Here is a 24,179-nt window from a genome sequence, read left to right as displayed (position 1 = left end):
TTAAATGCCCCCATTCCCAAACTGAACAGCAGGGCAGGTGGGGTGGGAGCCCAGCAGTTGCTGGGGGAACAGAAAGGGGCTCAGCAACAAGGTTTTACAACAAGGGAACGAGCTGGGTCCTGAGTCTCATAGCATGTCTCCCTGGATATATGATTTCGGTCACCACCCATGCACACAGACAAACACATGCAGGCAGACAAGGTGTTTAGCTCTGGTTCTAGAACAGGAGGAAAAGGAAGAGGAGGGAAGGGCAGGCTGTGCAAAGGGCAGGCTGTGCTGCTGCTCGCTTCCACTGGGGGGTGAGGCAGGACAAGCTCTGAGCTTGTGGGTGTCTCTAAAATATTAGAGTTGACCCTTTCAACCAGCTCCCACTGAGCTGACAAGGGGGAATCCAGCTCTGCTGGGGATGAACCAGCTGAGAGCCTTGAGAACACAATACTTTTCCCTCCTGCAGCTGCCTTGGCAACCTCTACACACAGGGAAGGAACAAAGTCCTCAAACTCCTGTGTATCTTTCCTGCCAACAACTATTTGAAAGGACCAGGAATGTACAGCTACGGCAATCCTTTCCTTTGGCAAAGACAGGGAGCACTGCCAAAGGAAATACTGCTGCACTCGCTTTCTCTGATCCTGCTGCCATTTGGGTGGACCTCAGTTCTGTTCCTGCCCTTTTACTTGACCTGCAGCATCTCCCCTCGCTTCAAAGCAGACATCCCCTGCACAGCCATTCCTAGAACCAACCTTCTGCTGTTGGTGGCCTGTAGAGGCCAAGACAGAGGGCACTTTGTGGCCTTTCTCTTAATTGTCCACTCTGCAGTTGGCCAATGCACACATGCCTAGCAGGGGGTTACCCAGGCAGTTGCTTACTCTTGTATTTTTACTCATTTTTCCAGTCCCTCTTTGCCTGCTGGTAACACTCACACACATTAATTGGTAATATTTCTGTTAAATGCAGCTGTGTCATGAGGATGGCATGCAGGTACTGGCTTAATACTGCTGCAAAAGGACAAGGATCCCACTTGTGCTAAGTACCACATATTCTGTATTTAATCAGCCCCTTCAGCTCCCTGGAGTCCCTTTCTGAACACTCAGTGCTGCACAAGTATTTGAAAGCCTTTTGACAGCAAGGGCATGCAGCAAACTGGCCTGGGAAATGGGAAACACCCACCTGTGAAATTACTGGGGATCACTCAAGCTCCAGGTGTAACTTGACATCCATCCAAATCCTTCTGCCCCTGCAAAGAGGGCTGCAGGATGGTTGTGGCTCCTGCTTGTGTGTCTGTAACAGATCTCAGGAGTGATCCACTCACGGAAAACTAGCTCTGGGAAGTGGAACAGCTCTGTGATCTTCCACTGGTGAAGATGAGCTGTGTAGTTACTTCTCTAAGGCTTGTTCTGGTTATTTCTCATGCTGCTGGAATAGGCACCTGTTTCCCAGCCTAGTGCTAAAGGGTGAAAATACTATATGGAGTGAGCTGCAGATGATCCCTTCTCTGGTCAGTTCTCTGGCTGCATTTCTAACTCTGTGTAAAATGTTCCATCCTTGGCACATCAAGGACTAACATCTCTACAGATAATGTCTCAAAGGAATGACACTGCCTGAGAAACAACTGTCAAGAGACACGCAGGACTGCACCAGGGCACACACATTAACCTATTTGCACTCATACCTGCACAAGTCAGGCTTAATTTTTTCAAACAAGTAACTTTTCTGCAGTTACAGAAAAGGCAAATGATAGCTAAGAGCATCCTCAGTTCCAAAGAATACACCTTGCTCCAGCAGGATCTTCTGTCTTTTACATATACAGAGCTGGCAGAAACTTGTCATTTTACCTTCAGGAGAAATTACATTCAAAAATCTTGCAGAAGGAAAACATAATTTAAAAATGTAGTTCAGGATTAGTGATATATGATGTTTCCAAAACGGTATTTACTCTGGGGGAGTTGGCAAGGGCTGTCTGAGCTGATGTGATTCCCGATCATTTCACTGCCTGCTCTTCTGAGCCAAGAGTGGATCCAGCTGCAGAGTGACACTGAACTTGGGCAGTTCCACTGGCCTTGCAGAGCTCTGTAACTACAGACTGCCCTGAGTTGGGGACCCGGCAGAGTCTTGGGTGGCCAACTCGCTGTTGAGGCTGTAGGGGTTACTGTAGATGCAAAGCCAGGGGGGCCAAACACAGAAATCATGGGGAGATGGAGGATGCATTTTAAATGCCAGTCCAGTGTACTGAGATGGCAAACTGGCATCATCCGAAGTCTGAATTTGTGACCTTGTTTGCAGGCAGCTCTCCTGTGGCAGCAATTTGAGAAAATAATCCGTATCACACACAGCATCAGGCTGCTTCATACTTTCTGAAAGAAAGATTAAACCTTCAAAAGAAGATTCAAATAGGAACAAAAATTTGCCTGTACAATTCTGTACAATTTCTTCCTTACCAGTCTGCTAGTCATCTGAAAGTCCAGAGGGTGAAGGAGGTACCCATAACCAGATACACAACCAGGCCATGCTGGCACTGAGAAGAAAAAAGAACACCAACACTTTATATGAGAGGAAAAAGGTGCAAACTACTTTTATTTGCATAGTCCAACAGGGATGAGGCTGAATGAGACAGAGTAACAAGAAGAGACTGATAAACACAAAGAGGAAGCAAGCACAGGGCAAGGGCAGGGGAGGAGGGTGCACAGGCAGGAGAGATGTGGGTAGGAGCAAGTCAAGGTAGCAATGGTATTACAAGGAAAAGTAAAGATATTAGAACTGTGGGAGGAGGTAGAGGACAAGCAAGACGTGGAAGCAGCAGAACCAGCTAGAAGAACAGTGTAAATGCTGACATGGCACAGAGATTTTGGGGTAGTGGATGAGAAGTAAGGCAGCAGATTGGGGGTGAGATGCTACTATGAATAGGCACCAAGAAACTACTCAGGTTTTGCTCTTCTTTAATGTTTGCTTTTTTTTTGATTTCTTGGACTGGCCAGAGGTAGAAGCTTTGGGAGATGAGCAGGTCTTGACTTCTGAGACACTTTCTTGGATACATTCTTCTGAAAGAAAAAACAAAACAACAAACCAAAGCCATTAAAAATATTACAGAGTAAAGATGTGCCCCAGGTATCGCATTCTTAACAAACAAATTAGCTTCTCCTCCCACTTCGATGTCAGAGAGGATATACTGAAAGACTAAGGGAAAACATTTTATTTCCTGTTCTTTGTCCTTTTCCACTTACAAGGAAGATGAAGCCAATTACACTGACCTCCTAGATATAGACCCTGTGTTATATGTCAAAATCAAACAAAATTATTTTTAAAACAGACCACGTTCAGAAGTTATTTCTGTCCCGTCTAGAGTCATGGTAAAAGCCTCCTTGCTTGGGCTCTGACAGAGTCCAGACAAAACCCTAGGATCTGCCCAGGAGAGGGTCATGCACTAAATGAGAGATGAATGAGGTGTCCTCTAAGATTATTTTCCCGCTCAGAGTCTAGGAGAGGGTTCAGAGTATTGATTCTCCTGACCTTGCTCTTCTTTGTGTATTGCTTCTGGGATGACTTCCCCCTCTTTCTCTAGCTCAATCTCTAGATCTTTGATTCTCTGCAGAGCTTCTTCCAGTTTCTTTTCAAGATCTTCAGATCTCTCCTCTGCATTCTGAGCACGGATCTCTCTTTCTCTGGAACACAGAAGCAAAGATAATGCTGAAACCTGAAATCTAAGCAGTTGCTGGCAGGATACCTACAAGAAAGATTTAGAAAGCTGAAACATTCAGTAGGATTGACAGACCCTATAAAACACATTCATGGTTTCAGAGAAGAGCATTGTTAAAAGATCTGTAAGGGGCTTCATGTCACATCTATGTAAACCCTGCAAACTGAATTAATTTTAAAGCTCAGTGTTTGCTAGCAAAGGGTGAGATGCTGATCTTCATTGTGCAAGGATAAATACAGAGCACAGGCAATTCTGTTAGCAACGTTAATGAGATGGACTTACCCTGGATAATATAAGCTCACAGACAAAAAAAGAAGTATGAGGGAATGCAATTCAAGGTGCCCAAGGCTGCTTAAGCATAGAAGAAGTCGTCACCAAACACAAACCTTAATGTGGTTCTGCACGGAGCCAGTTGGGTGTCCCTTCATTGTATTCCCTCACGTAGGCACCACATTGCATGGCTGAACCTGCCAAGTTCCTGGGCACTAGAAGGCCCTGGAAGTGCTCAGCTGTGTTCACACAGCACCCTACAAGTGCCACCAGGACCTGAAGTATTAAGAAACCTTGCAGAAAACCATCATGAGGACCTCTGCAACATGCCTTATGAGTACACAAAATGGAAAAGCTGCACATAGATGAGGGAAAGCTGACATGGGTCATGTCTTCAGCTAATATAAATCACAGTCAATGGCTCAAGACAATCAGAGTGGAAGGAAATGCAAAATTAGGCCAACAGACACTGGATGAAGCACAACCTTATCAGAGAACAGAACAGCAGAACTTGCCTGCGATGAAACCCAGCCCCGCTCATGCTCCAGCCACCAGTACTCACAGGACCTGCGCTTGCAGATGTTCCAGCATTGCCAGGGCTTCAAACTCTTTCTGAGAAAAGGGAGTTGAGGGCTTGGAGGCAGTCATCTCCCTCTGGTTGGGAAGAGCAAAACATTCTATAAGTAAACATGAAACCAACAACGCATCATGTCTCAGTGTGCTGTCACAAGCTCCGTATCAGCAAAACATGTAAAACCAGAGGCCAGTTCAGACACCGAGCTGATCTTGGCATTAAAAATAGACTAAAATGCTTTTCTGACGCAGACATGGAAGTCTCACTAGCTCGTGGTCTTGGGTTGCTGATGCATTCACTGGATTACAGAGGTTGGAGTTGGCTGTAGCCTGACCAGGAGTGGAAAAAAAAAAACCCAACAAACACAACAAAACAATATCCAGAAAACAGAAAGAGGCAGCTCCTCACAGGGCCCACAAGGCATAAGTCAGTTTTCTGACAACCGGGGTTTTTCTGTAAAGGTAACTGTTGAAAGGCTCCTACTCTAAGCTCTGGAAGGTAACTGTGATTTCCAGGGATTCATTTCTGTAAAGCAAACCAAAGTCCATCCAGAAACCCTCCTGTGTCTCCCACTGTCACCCTGAACTAGCCACCCAGTTCTAAAGCATGAGGGACAAGACACATTCAGCAATGCAGCATGCTTAAGGAGTGGGACCATTCAGGGACAGTTTGCTAAAGCTCCACAATTCCTGCACCTCTGGGCTCCACTCTGGATAACAGACTGCCCAGGGAATGACTGCAAAAGGCAAGTCTATGACCTCTGAAGAGCACATTTAGCAAAAAGCACTATCCCAAAGGCAAGTGGAGAAAACAAGGACCTAAGAGGCTGAAAAAGCTGAACTTCTTGCATCCCTGTTGTTGTCGGATCTCCCTGAATCTCTGAACCCTCTTCAACTCCTTCCATGTGCTCAGCACCAAAGTGTTTTCACCATCCCAGGCTCTGCAGATAGTCCTGGTTCACACTACACACATCACCAGTCACTGGTCCCACAAAAGTTCTGCACTGTGGCACTAATGCGTAAGTCAGGAGGACAAATTACAGCTGTGACAACTGTTCTAATGATTATTTAAAATTGCAAGAAGAGAGAAATCGGAGAGAACACCAACAGCTTGCACTGCCCTAACAGGTCTGGCACAAGCGTTTAAGGTCACATAACAGAGTCTGTGCAGACAGCTAAAACCCAGCTCCAAATCTCTGCCAACAGGGTAAACCATTGGAGGAGTGGAGACTCTTACCCCTGTAACCGAAACGATGTCTGACTTCAGAGACTTCAGGTGGACGTTGGAGTCATGTCCGACATATCTGATCATGTCTGCAGTAGCTTCATTGTTATCAGTCAGAGAATCTGTACCAGCACCTGGCTGCTGCCAAGAGAGAAAAAGAACAAGAAATTGGAGATACCACCAGCCTAGTGGCATTCGAGGCAGCTGTAAAGGCACGTTTCACATTGCATACACCGAGCAATAAATAAAAATGCCCTGCTGCAAAGTAGCATATTGCAGCTACTGCAGTCACCTGCAAAACAGCAGTTTCCTCTTTTACTTCTGATGTTTCTTCCTCTGTTACGGCATCTTCAGCTTCAAGTTCTTCCTGAGTTGAGGAAATAAGAGTGTCCTTAAGCTTAAAATTTGGCTGCAAATCCTGTAAGGCACCATAAGGATGGGGTTAGTAGTGTGCTCCCTTTGTCCATCCAAATAACCGAGGCAAAGCAAACTGATCTCTGACTTTCTCTTGCACATATTTAGACCTGGACTCCAGCCACCTAGGATATCCTGAGTAGGAATATATTTCAAATCACAAAGGAATATACTAATTACTGAATGTTATACAGGCAGGACCTCCTGCAGCATACCTGCTTTGTATAGGCCATGGCACAGAGAAAAAGAGAGGCAGCACATGAACTACACCACTGACTGTGCACAAAGTCATGAACAACATCACTTTACTTGGGCGTTGAGTTCAGAACTGATGCAAACAAACTGTTCAAGACAAATATAAATCCATTTCCTCATTATCTGAATTTAGCCTGTTTCATATTAAACTAGGCCAATGACAAGCCAACCATCTATAAAACACATCTAATTGTCGCAAGCAGTGTCAGACATACATCTAGCCATGTAAGGAATTAAACTAGAGGTCCAGCTCGATCTCCTGGGCAAGGCAACCACCACCATTCCAGCCAGAGGCCAACCCCAGGGGTGAAGCATGAGCTATCCCTCACCATGGGGAGCTGATCTACCACTGGGATAAAATCTAACTCCACTGAAGCTCTTGTTTTGCCTCAGACCTGCCCTCCCAGGAAGCACTGTGATTTTTAACCAATTTATAACCATGACACCTCAGATCTAGCTGCCACTTTGAGTGCGTGCATGTCCCCTTGCTAAACCTTCCCTCAAATGGAACAGTCAATGCTTCCTTAAGGAAAAGTTTTGAAGCAGATCTTCATTCCAACTGTTTCAACATAGAACAGCAAATGCAGTTTATATATACCTCCAGTCCAAAGAGGCTTCTCTGTTCTTCCTCCGATCCAAAGAGGTTCCTCTGTTCTTCCTCCGATCCAAAGAAGTATCTCAGTTTTTCCTCTGATCTAAAGAGATCTCTCAGTTCTTCCTCTGATTCAAAGAGGTTTCTCAGGTCTTCTAAATGTAGAATGGAGATACGAGTGCCTTTGATCTCTGAAAGGAGAAGACTACACGCTTGAATCCAATTGCAGCACTCAGCCTAGGAACACATAACAGAAAATGATTATTCAGGGATTATTGAGCAGAAAAAATAGCATTCTCATATTCATCCAGAAAGTTAAATAACTCCACTTTTCTGTCTTTGACTGTTCCAGGCACCTACCTGGACCCTTCCATCCTCAACCTACAAAGAAAAAAGACGACACATTTCTCCAGGCTTTCAGACATGGCATCTGTCAGTGGCTAATCACTCCCACCAATTAATTCCTTCAACAAGCTCCTCCTCAGGCCCGTGCAGAACATCCCTGCCACAGCTGCTGTCCCAGCCCATGTGAGGAGAAATGAGCATAAATCCCAGGGGTTAATTTTTCACTTGCTGGGGTAACACAGAACAGAAGCACAAGTATTTTCAATCCCTGCAGAGCGTCTTCTTACATTCCTTGGACCAACACCATTTGCCCTGTGCTGAAGGAAGACTTGGGTTTCAGGAAGACTCCACCTCTTACATTTGCACAGGCAAAGCTCAGCTAAACACTGGTGATGTCAGTGGTAGCAATTAAGAGCTTTACACAAAAGTGTAGAATAAGAAGATGGCAGGTAGGCTAGTTGACTGCAAAAACTTTCAATGGCATCTGTATAAAAGTATACTGCACCAAGTACCTCCAGGAACTCCTAAGCACCACTCAAATCTGGATGTACATGGTTCTGACAAGCTTTGAACCAGAGGTAAATTTACTGCCACCCATATGAGATAAAATATCACAGGAGAGCCCTTACATATATACCCTGAAACAGGGTAAGGAAAACATCGAAACTGAAGATGACCTGATCCAGGTTTATCATGGTTTCCAGGATTGTGGAGTCAGCAGGAAACCTGCAGAACCAGGGTAATCCACTGGAGTAGCAGGAGTCCTCCTTCTTGAAACCCTCACATATATTTTCCTCTGCCTTTTACAAAGCAGATGCAGTCTCATCTACCCCAGACCTAGAGAGCTGTAAACACAGGCACCTTTTACCTTGATCTTATTCAGCTCCTTCAGCTCAAAATCAGCTTCTGCATCCATCTCGGCCCGTTTCTTTCGTACGATTGCATCAACAACGTCACGGCAGCAGCTGCAAAGATGCAGAATGTCATCAGCCCTGCAGGAGTGCTTTATTCCCTGCAAATGCTTTATTCCCTTCAGCCAGGAGCCTGCTGCTGTCAGCAAGGCACAGGAGACATCTGTAGACCTCTGCACTAGAGAAGTCTCCAGAGAAGCAATCCTCACCAGCTCCACTCACACAGCAACCTCCCGGGCAGTTTGTCTGTGCCAGTGTTGTACTAACCCACAGAGGACATGTGAGCACAGACCCTGAATCAGGCAGAGGCTTTTGTCCAGGTGACCTGGACTGCAGACTTGCTGCCTGTACATCCTCGAGGTCACCCTCAGAAGTGTGGGCAGAACCCATGCATGTTTTGTAGCTGTACTAGATATAAAGCAGGCACTGCCATTCTTTTTAGGTGTTCCTATCTTATTAAGCTCCTTGGTACAGGACAGACATGGACCTGTTGGAATGGGGCCAGAGCAGCCACAGAAATGATCCGAGGCTGGAACAGCTCTGCTGGGAGGACAGGCTGAGATAGTTGGGGTGTTCAGCTGGAGAAGACTCCAGGGAGACCTTATTGCAGCCTTGCCATACTTAAAAGGGACCAATAAGAAAGATGGGGACAAAATTTTTAGCAGGGTCTGTTGCGATAGGACAAGGGGTGATGGTTTTAAACTACAAGAGGGGAGACTCAGGCCAGACATGAGGAAGAAATTTGTTACACTGAGGTTGGTGAGAGCCTGGCCCAGGTTGCCCAGAGAGGTGGTGGATGAACCATTGCTGGAGACATCCCAGGCCAGGCTGGACGGGGCTCTGAGCAACCTGAGCTGGTGAAGATGTCCCTGCTCATGGCAGAGGTGGCACTGGGGGAGCTTTGAAGGTCCCTTCCAACCCAAACTGTTCTATGACTCTGTGGTTTAAGACCTGGGAAAAGATCCAAGGACAAACAAATTGGTGCAATCTCTCACCATGGTCAATCTCTTGGCATACTACATTTTTTTTTTTTTGAGAAAATCCCCTTAAATTAAATTGAAAACTTCTGCTGATACCTGACTATAGAACCAGAGTGTCTGCACATCTCTGCAACCAGCTCTTGAGCTTCATGCTGCAGCTTATTAACCCCCAGAAGTCTGAGCTCCTCGTCCATCTCAGTGTCTGACTTTTGTCGTGGGGGACACTCCCAGGACAAGCGATCTGCTGCCAGGTATTTCAGCAAATTCACCAGCCACATGGTCAGGTTGTGGTGCAGTTCTGTCACCTGTGCAAAACATCAGAGCAAATCTAAACCAGTAATAAATAACTGGTCTTGCCAAGGAGTCTCAAGTCAGTGCATTTCACATAAGTCAATGTTCCACCTAATTCCAGTTGCAAACTGACCTAATGACAGAAACATTCATTTTTACAATTTTTTCTCACATGTTCATTCCCATTACAAACACATTTTTTCCTATCACAGATCTGTCCTTCTCCCAGTTCTTGTTTAGGATCATATGCTGCTTATCAGCCACGTGGCGCTTTCTCTTTTCCAGAATTCAGCAAACAAAAAAATCACACACTACACTTACAGAACATTTAAAAATGCATAGTGAGAACTTCCAGTCTGCAATCCTGGAAGAGAGAAGAAAAACCACTGAGACCCAGCAGCCACAGCAGCTCTCTGAACAGGAAATATCAATGTTATTCCAGGGGAAATGCTTGCTTAAGATGAAGCAATAAATTATGCTCATGTACTGTATAGGAGAACTCACAGCTATTTTTAGAGGTGTTCTCCTCTGCTCCTTTGGCTGGGAAACAAAAGACACAACTAAACTCAAACAGGAAAGCAGGTGTCAAAGGAGACACGAGCGGTCCTCAACTGCAACTCTGGCCAGCTGGAAATTAAAGGAAAAGCTGAATACTACATATAGTGCTCTTATCCCCAGCACTTTCAGGCTTGCACTTACTCTTTCAGTAAGATACGTGACTTTCTTCTCAACCTCAGTATTCAGAGACAGAACCCATTGCTGAATCATCTTAAAAAATTCTCTAGGTACCACCCTAAAAAAAAAACAAAACAAAACCAACACACACACACAAATCCAGAAACAAAGTGAACTCTAGTGCACCAGACCCAAGGATCTTCTGCCTAAAAGACACAGTTTGCTGCCAAACTCAAGGAAAACAACATATTTTAGAAAACCATATGCTGGAAACATGACACAGGCATCTTTGTTAATGCTATAGTTGCAGGCAAACTTGTCATTTGCAAGTAATCTCTTAATATATGTTATGCCCATGGTCTGCAAATAATTTATTTCCTGACAATATTTACCAAGGGCAATGGAGCACCATGAGGAGGAATATGCCTCCACAAACCTGAATGTAAATGAATCATATATTCTGTTTTTCCTTCAGACGTCAAGATTTCCAGAGCAGGTGGCAGTTATGAGGGAGACAGTGATGTTCCAGGAGCAATACTGAAGCCACCAAATGTTTCCACAGAAATTGTTAAATCAAAGCAAAAGAAAGGCAGTTGCCAATCATTTTAGCACTTCAGCTGATCACATTTATCCCACTGCCAGTTTCCTGCACCAGGATCCCCACAAAAGAATATTTCTCTTTTCTTACAATTGTAATTTAATGTACAACGCCAGCCCAGACACAATTAACACCTCCGTCCTTACGGGAAATGTGGTTTCTCATCGCTCCCAGCTTGATGCAGCTGGCTGGAGCCTATACAGCTCATTGCTGCGTCCATCTGGGCCAGCCATGCAGGAATTTTGTGATAAAACACCTGCAGCTCTGCTTCATGTGTGCCAGAGCCTCTCTTCAGCTTTTGCACCTTGAATAACCAGTCTTCCATACTTTTCAGCAAGGCTGTCAAAAACTTAATTGTGCCTGTGGAGGAAGAAAATACGAACCTTTAATTACAATTCTTGCAGCCAACAAAAACAAAGCTGGATTCAAAGAGGGATGCCAAGGGGGAATGAACAGCCTATGTGGGAACTGGCTATGCTTAGGACTAAGAATGAGCTGTTTAGTAAGCACTGAATTCAAAGCAAACTGAAATAAAACAGGCTTGATTTGAAGCCCTGACTTACTTTCTTGTCTTGGCAGACTTGGCTCCTTCATTGCATAAAGGCTTAATATATCACTTTTTAAACCAGCTTTGCAGTTACAACCTGATTCTCCAAAGATGCAGGTGATACAGTGTGCTAGGATGTGAAAAAGCCTGGACAAGGTAGTAAATTACTTGTTCATTCACTCATCTGGCACATGCTGATGGATATTCCCTGTCTATGGTTGAATATGCTTGAAATGTAACGATGTTTGCTCTTGCTATCCAATGTTTAAGCTTTCTTTAAATCCTGGTTAGGTCCTGGCCTCCATGACATCTAGTAGCAAGGATCGCACATTATGCATGTGAAGCTAATGACAATTTTTTTAATATTTCAGTGATTTTGATGCATGACTTGGTTTGCCCACTGTACAGCTGTGGGGTAGAACTGGTTAACTTCTCTGCTCTGGACTGGGAGAAGTGCAATGAAGCAGTGTTGGGACGTCCAGACAACAATCTTATTCTCACAAAAAAAGGTAAAGTACACTGTGAAAGCTCTGAGAAGTGATCAAGGAAGACTGAATAAAAGCAAACACCTTAAGCCAAACCTCATAAATGTAATGTAAGTCCTCTATTATATCTCCTGTCTAAAACAATCTCATAACTCATTGTTCTCTGTGCATCTCTAATCCTTGTCATCAAATACCAAACCCTTTGTATTTCTGGCACATGCTGCTTGAGATCAGGTAATGAGATCCTAGAAGACAATAAATACTTCAGGTAACTGAGAAATACTTCAAGTAACTGAGTCCCACTGCCTTACAGGGTGAAATTACCATGTTGTCTACGTTGTCTCTTACCTGTTCTTTATAATCTCTTTCATTTTCACTGTTTCTTACCAGAGATGCAATGTAAAGAGAAGGGATATCTTGTCTTTTTTACTGAAAGGCCATTGCATTACAATGCAAAAATGAATCCAAGCCATTCAAAACACACTGCCTTGTGTGGATCAAGAGAATACCTTTCCTGCAGCTCAGTTCACAAAGCTTTTGTTAGAGTAAGCCAAGATCCCTTTTTAGGGACTTTCCTGGCTGAAAGAGGTTTGCAGCAGATGTCCGTGTTGCCCAAGCCCTTCGCTCAGACCATGACCAACTATTGAGGCTTCTGACAATCTGCTGTTACCTTTTTGCCGTGCTGGTATCTGATCAATTACAGCCCCATTCCTCCTTCTTTCTGTCACTTTCTAATGAGAGCTACTGGAAGTATTTAATTCCTTTAGCTGTCTCTTAGGGTGGACAGACTTACCATTCTACCTCAGCTTTTTAGTAGGCTGAAATATAACATATAGCATAAGATAATGTAGGGAAAAGCACAAGGATAACCCTGAATGAAAGAATAAGATGACAGTATGTGAAGCAGCTTAGCAGACATGAGCAGCAATTCCTGACAGCACATGTTCAGTTTAGTTTTAGCCTGCTAAAAGGTAATAAGCTGATTAAAAAAACAGAGATGAAACAATTCTGAAATGAGAAATGAGTCAAGGTCTTGCAGAGGCAAAGGTTGAGAATTTCAGTTGCAAATTACCCAACATATATTTGTTATCTTACACAGGACATGATAACTTCGTATCAGCAAAACCCACATTTATTTACCTACTTTATTATCAAGATAATTCAATATCTTGATTAAGAAACTTTGTATAAATGATAAAACAATAAAAAAGGTATTACCCTCTGAGACAGTGTCACCTGATTAATGATTTCCAAAGTGACGTTTTACTTAACGTTTTAAACACCCGTTCTTTCCTTTTACGTTTATTTTCTTTTCCATGCATTACCTACATAATCACATACTGCCCACGCACACTCTGCACACAACTTCCCTGTGTTGTGTCTGCATTGCATGTTCTTTGCACTGCATCACATTTAAAATTTCAGGTATTCTTCCTACGTGTGACTGAAAGTTTCTTGGAGTTTGCCCCTTGAATGCTCTTGATTCTCAGCACATATCTGGGGGTCAAACTTTAGCTTTGGAAAGAGCCAGTATAGACTGTGTCCTTTATTACCCACTGCTTTCAGGGCATCCTCAAGGAAAGGCCAAACTGCAAAACGAGTCATTCCTTACCGTTATTCCCGCTTATCCTTATATTGTATTGCCGGTAGAGTTCACATGTCGTTTGGGTTATTTCTTCCAGGGCAGAGTGCTGTGGAGACAACGCTCCAGCAGAGTCCTTGTGTCGATTCAGCAGCGTTTGTCCCAGCTCTGCCCAGTGCTCCTGCAGCCTGACAGTGCTCCTCAGACTTTCAGTCCTTCTTAGGTGGACCTCCCCTCTGAACTGCTCTAGATCTTCTTCCAGCATCTGAAAGAAAAGCAGTAAGCTCGCTGTGCCCCCAAAAGTTGGACCACCCCTTGGCTGCAGCAGAAAGGTGATGGAAACCAGGTAAGAGAAGTGTGAAGAATCCACGAGCATAAAGATGTCACAGTGAGTAAAAAGCATAATAAATTGGAAACTTATTGGTGACAATTCTCAGTGCTTCTCTAGATTAATATCATTTATCAGTCACCAGAGCTGTCAAATGCACAACGAAGTATAATGAGCTGGTTGAACCATGGTATTGCCAATTATAACTTCTCATGTGTAGACCCTTAGCTTAAGCTAAGTTTGAGCTGATGTGTTTTCGTTCAAATCTGTAATGGGCACAGATGCACACTGGGGCTCAGCTAATACATGGTAATTTGCTGACCAGATACCACTCCATAATATGTCTGACCCCCCCAAATCTTACATTTATCAAGTTCTTGATATCTTGTAGGATTTCATCTAGTAGCTTTTCATTCATTGGAGAGGAGCTAAAGCAGAGGGGAAGAAGGGATGAGAGCTGAGAGAAAACACTCCTTTAGTAGCCAGTGTAAAACCAAGAGTCAACATATACTCTATGCATATGAAGTTTGTGACACAAACTGTAAATTGAAAGAGAATTAAAACCCACCAGATCCTACTCAACCAGAGATTTTTGTTCTCTCACTCCAAATAACACAAACACTGTGTGTCAGTTAAGAAAATACATACTCCCAGCAAGGATGAAAGTCAGGCTCAAGCACATATTGAAAATTCAGGCCTTATTAACTCTGTGATTGAAACCTATCAAGCGATGTCTCCTGTCAATGTACATACTGGGTGAATTTTTGTATTTTTTACTTGCATTTATGCTTTGCTTTATTTAACATATCACAATGAACTAACAAAAAGCCTGCAAAATATAATCACCTTAACATAAAAAATGACTTTGGATTTGAACCCTCGTGTCTCCAAGTCTCATTTTGTGTTTGTACATGACAGAACTGAATGTTCTATTGAAGCATCAATGTGTGTGCATTCAAGTTAAAATGAAACAAACTAAACAGAAGAATTCTGTTACAGCAATTACAGCTGCACAAAGGACACTCTGGCTCACAGCAGGAAGGCAGAAGCCTTGCTCCAGTGAGTTCAACCCCAAACCCACCTTCATTGTTACTGTTAGGGATGTGATTATCAAAATACATGCGTGGAGCAGAAGAGTTGAGCAGTGAGGGATGTGCAGATTGCACCAGATCTCACCACATCTGAGAGTGCACTCTTTGCACATGGCCAGTGAGACCTAGTGTCATGAGGCAAAGGTTGGGGTTCCAACTGGCACCCCTAGTCCCTCTGGGCCACTCACGGGTCACTGTGATGGAAGTACTGAAGCCACTTGTTGAGGCTGCCGCAGGCGATTTGCAATTTTCCCTGGCTGGACTCCTCGGAAAACTCCATTTCTGCTTCAATGCGAACCAGCCTCTCCCTGAACTGCTCGGTCTCTTCCTGCAGATCGGCCAGGTCTCTCGTGTCCTGCAGGCAAGAAGGTGGGGAAATGGATGGTTGTCACGATTGTTTTGATCCGAATTGCAGGAGTTCTCCCTTTGCTCTAGCTGTTTTGAGATACGCACGTATCAGAGATCTGGGAAATGTCTGTAATTCCACAGCCCAGCCCTCATATACCGCTTGAGAGGGGAGTAGGGTGGCTGACCCTCCCCATGCATGCCAGAACTGAGTTCTTGACTCCTTGATGCTTATGCTATTGAGATACCGTGTAGCCCCATACCTATGAGGCCAGAATTACACTAGCCTGGATATGGTTTGGTTTTATGGAGAAGGTATGGGGAGAGGGAAGAAAGCCACAAAGAAATAGGGGCAACAGAGAAAAAAAGTTTGAGATTGGGAAAAAGAGACTTGGAATAAAGACAGAAAAGCAGAGTGAACTCATTCAAATTTCAGTGCTTGCTTGAAACTAGACCAAGACTTGCAAGTTCAAATAACAGCAATAGAGCTACAAATACCCCACACAGACACAATTTAAATAGGTACCCATCACAGACAGGCCCTACCTTTGAGGCCAAGAGGACCATGAAATGCTTGAGAATGTTGGTCAGTGTTCTTCCACTAACATGGAGCCTGCGAACCAACGTGAACTGGTTTCTGTCTATTATCTGAAAGAAACATTATCTGCCTTGTTTTCTTCCGAGAGGAAAGGCATCTGACAGTAGCAGGGGATCTTTAGCATAAATGAAATGAACATGAAGTGGTCGAGTCCCCTTTCCTCATAATTAAATTTCTGATCTCCCAGACAGGCCCAGAAGTTCTGCTAATAAATTTTAAATTTAAATGGGATAAAGTAGGAGATCACAAACAATAGGAACACACAAACAAGGAACCACAGAATGAACCAAGAATAATATTTTGTGAGGAAGTGCAAGTAATCTGGCTATGATACTGTAAATTATGAGGAATAGGAAACTTCTTAGTCAAACCCATCTCTGAATGGAAATACTAATTTCATAGACTTTCTTCCTGCACAGAGTCTGGAGATCCATACCAAAAGTGCTGTGTGAATTAACTGTTTCTGTTCAAAAAATGTACCCATGAAATACAAGAGACCTCAGGAAATTATGTCAGGGTAGGTATGAGATGTGTTAGTACCCAATCACATTGAATGAAAATGTTCTTTGGGATGAAATCTGCCCTTGGAACAAGATGGCTAGCAACAATGGCTTATACCTTGCAAGGTGTGACAGAGGTCCTGCACCTACCTTCATAGCCAGGTCACAGGCAGCTGAGATCCAGATGTCTCTCTCTTGGGCTAGCAGCAGAATTTGCTGTTCCAGTCGTCGTCTCTGTAACTCGTATAACTCCCGATACTCTTCCAAAAGGCTAGAAGATGGGAAAGACAAGGAAATATGTACACATGTGTTTCTCATTCATGTTTATTATCTTTCTCCCAATTACTAAAGCTTTTCTAAGTCACCACCTGTTCTCCCTTCCTTTCTCAGTTACTTTCCACACAGCCTGTAATTTCACAGCTCCTTTTACCTGAGCCCCTACAACACCTTTCTGTTATGTCCATTGTAAGTTTCTGATCAGAATGAATACGATAAGTGAATCCATCTGCCTAAGCACTCACCACAGCTCTGATATCAGCCACCTAAATCCTCCATTTCTTAGGTACCTGAGGACATCTATAGGCCCTGAGAAGTTCAGAGCTGCAAGCTCTGCTAGACTATTAAGAGCTCACCAGCTGTGAATATGGGGTGAAGAAAAGGGAATGTCAGCATCTGGGCAACAAATGCAACTTTCATGTTTTAAAAATTTTTGAAGAGCTTTCTATCCCTTTGGGGAGTTTAGGACGTATCACAAAATAATGGAATGTCATAAACAGCCGAGTTCTCTTCCCCAGAAGGAAATCAATCCTCACCTCTCCTTCCCAACAACCCCAAGAGAGTGATACCAGCACACTGCAGAAATCTCCCAACCTCAACTTAGAAAGCAACTTACTTTGCACTCTCCTCAGCTTCCTCCATGGCCACAGCCAGCTCCTCCTGAGTTTCTTCTGCTTCTTTGCTCATCTCATGGTCATGCTCTTGTATCTTGCACAGCTCACTGAAACAGCAGGAAACAGTCCTAATGCAACTTAGCCCAAGCCTAAGGTCTCTTGCAGACACAGCCTGGTGGGCCATATGCTATAATGCAGGGGTCTCTTCCTCCAACACCATCATCTCAGTGTAGGGGTGAAAGGCATCTTGAGCACCTTTTCACATGCATGTTGCTCCAACAACCCGTTTCTGCAGTCCCCACCAACAAACCTCCAGTGTGCTAAGGAAAAGAGGTGGCTTTGTTATTATTTGGCACTAAGAGGGTGTAGAGAGAGTGTGAGAGGAGGCTCAAGTGTGGTCCCTGTAGTTCTTCTCCAAATCCTAACACCCTCTTCACACTTCTATGGGAGGAAGATTAGAAAAATTGGACAAAAATCAATGGACTAAGCCTAGGGCATAGACATAATTTCTTAAGATCAAGCAGGATTCAAACCTGGCCAGCTGTCCAACAGATTCCTTAAAATAGAGAAGTTCTTCTGTAATATGCGTGTCAACCAACCGCTGTGCCATCATTTTGTTGTAGAGGGTTTTGATCTGTTCAGGAATCCTCTCCATGAGATCCACATACCTCTGCCTGCAGTAAAACGAGTAGAAAAGGGTATTTACCCGAGAGTGCAGAGCTCTCTTATGCCATCTGAAGACCCTTCCCTCTCAGTGCACAGGGGGCAAACTCTTGAATGTTTGAACTGTGGATTTCAAACACTCTGGAACAATCCCATTGCTACAAATAGTGGTAATCTGGGCATGGGAACATCGGCTGTGAGGGAAGTACCAACTATTCTATATGTGATCACTGAATGTCACACCAATACGGTGGCCACAATCTCAAGGGTGGTGACAGTGCCACCGACTTCAAGTTTCACGTTATTAACAGAGGCTTGTTAGTCCTGGTTGTTTACTAGTCAAGGAAATCCTATGTCACTCCTGGCAACAGACCCCACGCCAATTACATGGTGACAGGCTGGCTTTGCTGGACAAGGACATAAGGAACAATCTGCAATAATTAATGCTGCTCCTGACAGGGCTCTGCCATAAATCAAGAGGGGGATTAAGGGTTGGCTGATGATGACCTGAGCTTCGAAAGCAGTTGTCCTCTCTCCACACAGTCCACGCTGACCTGACGAATCAGCTCATGGAAAACAATGTTGTAGATGTTCTGCTCTGCTTTTATCAGCTCCAGCATTTCATGCAGCTGTAAAAACACACGAGAAAAATCACAGCCTTACAAAGCTTGGCCAGCCTTTAACAACAGAGGGTAGAACAGATCTCTCGTTTCTTCTGAAGAAAGTTTCCCTTTGAGGACAAAGCACTACTAAATGTATAAAGGGGAAGGAAAGAGCCATCCTGCATGTATTCACAGGTTTGTATTCAAACATGTTATGCACTATCCTGACTACCCTCCTGTCAACAACCATGGAAGGTTCTCTGCTAATTCCAGCTATGGCAACGCTCTATATTTTTCAAAAATCCTTCCCCATCACTGTGCAAGAATAACAAAAAATAAGATGAAGCAAGGTACAGATGTTCTTTGACACCTGCTTTTTAGTTGTATAAAGGTTTCCGATGGCCTATTTTGTAACACAGCAGCCTGTCTCCCAATGAAGATATAAGACAGCTATTGCCTTCGTTCTACCATAGTAATAATGCCTAATGTATTTCCTTCTGGCATTTTTGCAAGAAATTTAACTTCCTACACCAGCAAGCTAACTGTTCTTTGTGGATCAGATGAAGATGAACAGAAGCTCAACCAAGGAAACCCCTGGCTATGACAGGACCTACAGACAGCTGGCTTGGGCAGAAACTGGCTGCTAGCAGGAACCTTAAGCGCAGCAGGGATAAACTCTGGGGAAAACAGGATTTTTTTTTTCTGGAAACAAGAAAGTTTTTCAGGTATGAGCAAGTTATCCACCTGTGAAGGTCCTGTTACTCTGATTAGCTTGTCTACTCCAGCTTTTTCCAACATGCTGTCCATTGCCTCCATCAGCTGGATCACCTCTAGCCTCCCAGAAGGTTTTCTGACAGACCAGAGAGAGAGAGACATCATTATTCTGCATAGCATATTACGATGCTTTCCCAGGAACTGAAATACAAACAGCTGGGTTTTTGTTCCCAACAACTTCACGCAGGGTAGTGCTTACATGGATGGGAACAGCCGCAGTTTCTTTTCACGGTCTTTGAGCAGTGTTGTGTATTTACTGAAACAAACACAAATATTAGAACTTGATCACAAAGCAATCCTCCCAGTGCTAGCTACAGGATCCCACTCTCTCCTGGTACTTCGTTAAGAAGTGACCAATGGGTTTAAAAGTTACTGGTAGGGCCGGAAAAGCACCATGTATCCGCACCACCCACACCCAGAGAATGATTACAGGAAACCATTGAAATAAAAATATTATGTTCTTTTATGTCATGTTGGCAAACATTTGTGCAGATTTCACTCCTAATCTGAGTATTTTAATCCTTGAACAATGAGAAAGAACCTCCTCTAAATGCAGTAAGTTGTCCAGAGAAACCAAGGGGGCTCTTAGTGCCATTTTTTGGACACGGCTTGGTAAGCTCAATCCAAAACTCAACTACCAACTACCACCACGCCCCTCAAAAACAAATAAAGAAAAAAAAAAAAAAAACCAAACAGTAGCAACTTCCAAAAGTTGCCTCCAGGGATCAAATCGTACTTCAGCTTCTACATTCATGTCCAGCTACCAGAACTCCCCCAAGCAGCAACACTTGTGTGCAGCAAATTCTCTGTTGGACACCCCAAAGCAGTGGGGACAAAGAGATGGAGGGAGATGTTGCTCTGCAGGGTCCACTACAGCCTGGTCATTAGCATAGGATTTGCATAACCTCCCTTTTATACTTTCCCTTTCCTGATGGTGAGAAGTGTGTTTGGGCAGCATCCTCAGCCTCTCGTCAGTTTATCCCCCCGCACTGAACAGCTGAGGACCAGCCCTTGTAATGCACAAAGCACTCACCCATCAAAGTACTTCAGGGGCAAAACTCCCCTGTTCTTCACAATGTGAAATTCCTTGGGAACCAGACTATCTGCTAGGGTTGCTTGCTGGGGATGGAAAAGAGAGAGCGCTCAAAAAAATCAGCATAAAATGACATAGACATGCTCCTGGTTCCTTCCCGAGGAGAGGACAGAGGAACACTCACAGGAGGACATGGGACTGTATCAAGGCTCCCTTGCCGGTGCCAGCGACTCCCAGCAAAAGCGCTTCTGCTGGCCATTGCTTTCTTGGCTTCTTGGCCAGTTGCAACGTCACACAGGTAAGAGACATCCCTGAAACGGAGAGGAAGAGCTTATTCACCAACCCACCCTGCAGGCAACCCACCAGTCCCTTACTGCCAGCCTGAGCCACATGTGGGTTTGTTCTGCTCAGCCCAAGGCTCCTTCCCCTGGGTCAAAAATACAGACTAGATCATGGTTTTTAGGCAGATTAACCTTGCAATGTCTATTGATTTTCACATCTGCTGCCAATGTCCTATTGCATACATGTCCAATGTCTGATAGAGCAAAGCTTTTCACTTCCTCGCATCATTAAGCATTGCTTATTTAAGAAGTGTAAAGCTACTCCCTGCTAAGTCCATTAAAGCCAGAAGAGCTTCTTTTCTTAATCGTAGATCACAGAGCATCCCTGTGAGCCTGGCATCCTTTGGAAGGATGGTTCCAAGGCTTGCTCATTTAGCAACTCGTTATTCCCGAAACATCTTTCCCTCAAATCTCTCCAGCCCAAACTCAGATGTAACAGCTGGTCCATTCATCCAGCCACATCAAGGAACACAGTCACCTACCCGAGGAAAAGACCAAGGGTCTGCATTCCAAGCTCAAGTGTCTTTCCATCGCCCTGGGCTCCTTATCCCTTCTTTGCTTACCTTCCAGCACCCGTCAAACTGACAGGGTGGTCTGTCAGGTGTCTCAACTTGCCTCGACGATTAGGATAATGCCAAATCCGATCTGGGGTTTGCAGGCAGCCCTGCAGACAAGGCACATGTGGCTATTACTTCTTAGCGGAAATGTGCCAAGGAGCGGGGAGAGGGAAGGGTGGCTGTCTAAACAAGCTCCGCATTATTATTTTTGTCTTGGAGCTAAAGAAACTGATGTAGACAAAATAGCCTTGGCAAGGGTTTTGTGGCAGCACCAGGGTGCAAGCATGTTTTGCAGAGACTGGCAGGCAGCTCTTTAGATCTGCATCAAATAGCATAGACAAAAAAGTGAAGCAATATAAGACAGATTTATCCTACGAGGTTGGCAAACTTTTCTTTTTGCCCAGGGAATGAACACACACCCAATGAAGAAATGATTTGGTACAGAAAAAGGCAAGAGATGGAAACCTGCTCACCTTGAAGCCCATTGGGGTTCTGGTGGTTTGTGGGGACTGTAAGTACTCTGAGCTGTAGAGAGAACTGCTGGCACAAGTCAGGCTTCGGAAAACCTCCTCTGGAACAAAACTATGCTCCAGGGAGGAAGAAACTGGCCTGGTGGGGTCAAGCATCCTTGAGGTACCCCTCAACTTGGAGATCTCTGGAAAACAGCATGTCAGAATCATTTCAACAGCATTGATTCATAGAATCATTTTGGTTGAAAAAGATCCTCAAGATCATCAAGTCCAACCATTAACCCAACACAGGCACTAACCCATGTCCCTAAGAACCTTATCTATATGTCTTTTAAACCCCTCCGGGGATGGTGACTCCATCACTGCACTGGGCAGCCTGTTCCAATGCCCGACAGCCCTCTACAAGAAGAAATTTTTCCTAATATCCCCTGGCACAACTTGAAGCTGTTTCCTTTCATCCTACTGCTGATGAAAGAGAAAGCAAAACCAATGATAAAATACAGGGCCGAGAAAAATGGTGACAAGCTGTCTGTTCTCTTACCCCAAATTGGGATCTAAATCACAGGCAGTGAACCCCATTTTTAGATAAAGCACTGGCCACAGGACTGCACCAAGCTGTCAGGTATACAGACCCTAAGAGATGTTCTAGGCCGCTGAAGTTCACATATTTCTTTAAGGCCATTTTCCTCCTTGCAGATTGCTAGCAGCCAGCTTTCTCCAAAGCTATTAACACCCTAAAACTGCCTAAATAAAGGCAAAACTTAATGCAGAGGAGCATCCTGCTGCTAAAGGCAAGCTGGAAGGATAAAGGTCAAACATACAGCCCCCATGGCCTCCAGCCCAGCCCTACCTGAGGGGTTTGTGCAGACTGAGCCCACCCACAAGGCACCGCTCGTCTTCCTTCCATCAGGTTTTGGTCCAGGAACCGGCGCTCCAGTTGCAGGCATGGTGAAGGTTTATTTCACCTTAGTGCTTAGCCAATGAAATTTGCAGTAATATGTGATCTAGAAACAGAATTAAACCCGTGATTGTACTTCACAGGATTAACGTGGGGGTTTTTTTGTTGTTATTTATTGTGGAAAAACCCCCTTAAACACCTGATACAACATCCATCAGTTCAGAAGGAGCCCCTGATGCTTTGCTATATCCTCCATCTACAAATGGTGTTAATAACAACTGCTTCTTTTCTACATGTATCTGGGCCAGAGATTTAATTATCTTTGTCTCAAATTACTAATATTACCACTTCTTCTTAGTAATATCTTAGCAATGAAAAAAACAAACATATTTCCACCAGTTTCATCATCTCCATGAATTCTCTTCTGAAGCCTTTTCCCCCCACTAGCCTTGCCAGTATGTATTTTGTTCTTTATAAATGCTCTTAGTATTAACTTTTTGACCTTTTTATCAGCTGTATCCTTGTGTACTGTGGTTTCTAATTAGCTTAACTACATTACTTTGCCTTCAGATACATGTTTGAGAGTGTAGGTATAATCTAGGAGTAATCTTGCCAGGTAGTTTCTTGTCTTGCTGCATAAATGGTTTATTTCAAAGAAGATACAGAAGTTTGTTAGAAATGGCTGACAGACGAACTTTTTTCCCCCTTTAAGAACTCTGTTTGGCAGTACATTACATCCCCACCAGAAAGAATGAGATTAATGACACTGTTCTGTAGCAGCTACAGTTTAAGGACAGAGACAAGACTTTAGAGCATGTGGTACACAGCTGGAGAATATCACATCAAGTTCTTGGCACACAAACCCTTTTCAGGCCCAAAATAAAGGCAGAAATCACAAACATGATATAAGTTTGGCAGTTGCTCCAATTTAATATTTAAGTAGGGAGAGGCTAGAAGCTCTGGACTGTTCCAAGAGTTATCAGCTCCTTCCCCGTGCTCCTCTCCAGCACTTCCAAGGGCGTCCCCTCTAGCAGAGAAACGATGGCTGACACGCAGCATATAAAATCCCAACTGTCCTTCTCAGCTGGGGTTTAGCCTTGACATTCCCTGCTGCTTTTTAAGGCCTGAATACAGGCTTGTGTAAAAGTTTCTTCCTATGTCCCCAGTCAAGGAGATCTCCCAACCCTCCCAACCTCCTGGTGCCCCCAGGCCTGGCTCTGCCCCAGCAGGGTCATCTCCATCCCGCTCAGCCTCTGGCAGCCCCACAGCCCCCACTGGTGCTCCTCATCCCCCCCAGACCCCAAAGATAGGCCAGCTGCCCCCTCCTCATCTGGGGAACAGCAGAAGGGCACCCCCATACCTGCTGGCAGCTCCTCTCCGGCTCCATCACCATGGAAACGCTGAGCTCCCCCCACCATGTTCTGGAAGATTCTCTCCCTCCCCAGCCCCACAAGGCTCATGGCCCCCCCATCTTCTCCCCACAGCAGCAACCTCACAAATCTTACCCTACACCCCCAACCCCACTTCCCCCTCCCCAAAACAGAAGCCTCAGAGAACAAACAGGCCAAGACGATTTTTTTTTTCATCCCTTAATAGCAAAATATATTTTAACTGCTGTAATACAGTAGATTATAAACAGCTCTTCCGCGTGACAG

At 44.4% G+C, this 24,179-nt stretch overlaps 1 protein-coding gene across 1 annotated transcript; it reads right to left on the bottom strand.

Annotated features, from left to right (window-relative positions):
- Positions 1 to 2,518: 2,518 nt before the first annotated feature.
- AXDND1 (axonemal dynein light chain domain containing 1) lies at positions 2,519 to 23,591 on the bottom strand. The gene is made up of 25 exons (XM_065071742.1): positions 22,477 to 23,591; positions 21,630 to 21,811; positions 21,163 to 21,263; positions 20,443 to 20,569; positions 20,259 to 20,344; positions 19,425 to 19,481; positions 19,196 to 19,301; positions 18,357 to 18,478; positions 17,720 to 17,860; positions 17,189 to 17,293; positions 16,447 to 16,567; positions 15,745 to 15,846; positions 15,042 to 15,208; positions 14,127 to 14,190; positions 13,465 to 13,699; positions 10,967 to 11,180; positions 10,247 to 10,340; positions 9,353 to 9,561; positions 8,234 to 8,330; positions 7,027 to 7,257; positions 6,052 to 6,177; positions 5,772 to 5,900; positions 4,524 to 4,615; positions 3,505 to 3,656; positions 2,519 to 3,035 (listed from the first exon to the last, which is right to left on the bottom strand). Exons 1-25 carry the CDS (start codon positions 22,571 to 22,573, stop codon positions 2,917 to 2,919), a joined length of 3,276 nt encoding a protein of 1,091 aa, XP_064927814.1. The 5' UTR covers positions 22,574 to 23,591; the 3' UTR covers positions 2,519 to 2,916.
- Between the last annotated feature and the right edge of the window lie 588 nt (positions 23,592 to 24,179).

The sequence above is a fragment of the Columba livia genome, chromosome 8, assembly GCF_036013475.1.
Source record: "Columba livia isolate bColLiv1 breed racing homer chromosome 8, bColLiv1.pat.W.v2, whole genome shotgun sequence".
In the NCBI taxonomy this organism is placed as follows: domain Eukaryota; kingdom Metazoa; phylum Chordata; class Aves; order Columbiformes; family Columbidae; genus Columba; species Columba livia.
This window is presented reverse-complemented; position numbering and strand designations above follow the sequence as displayed.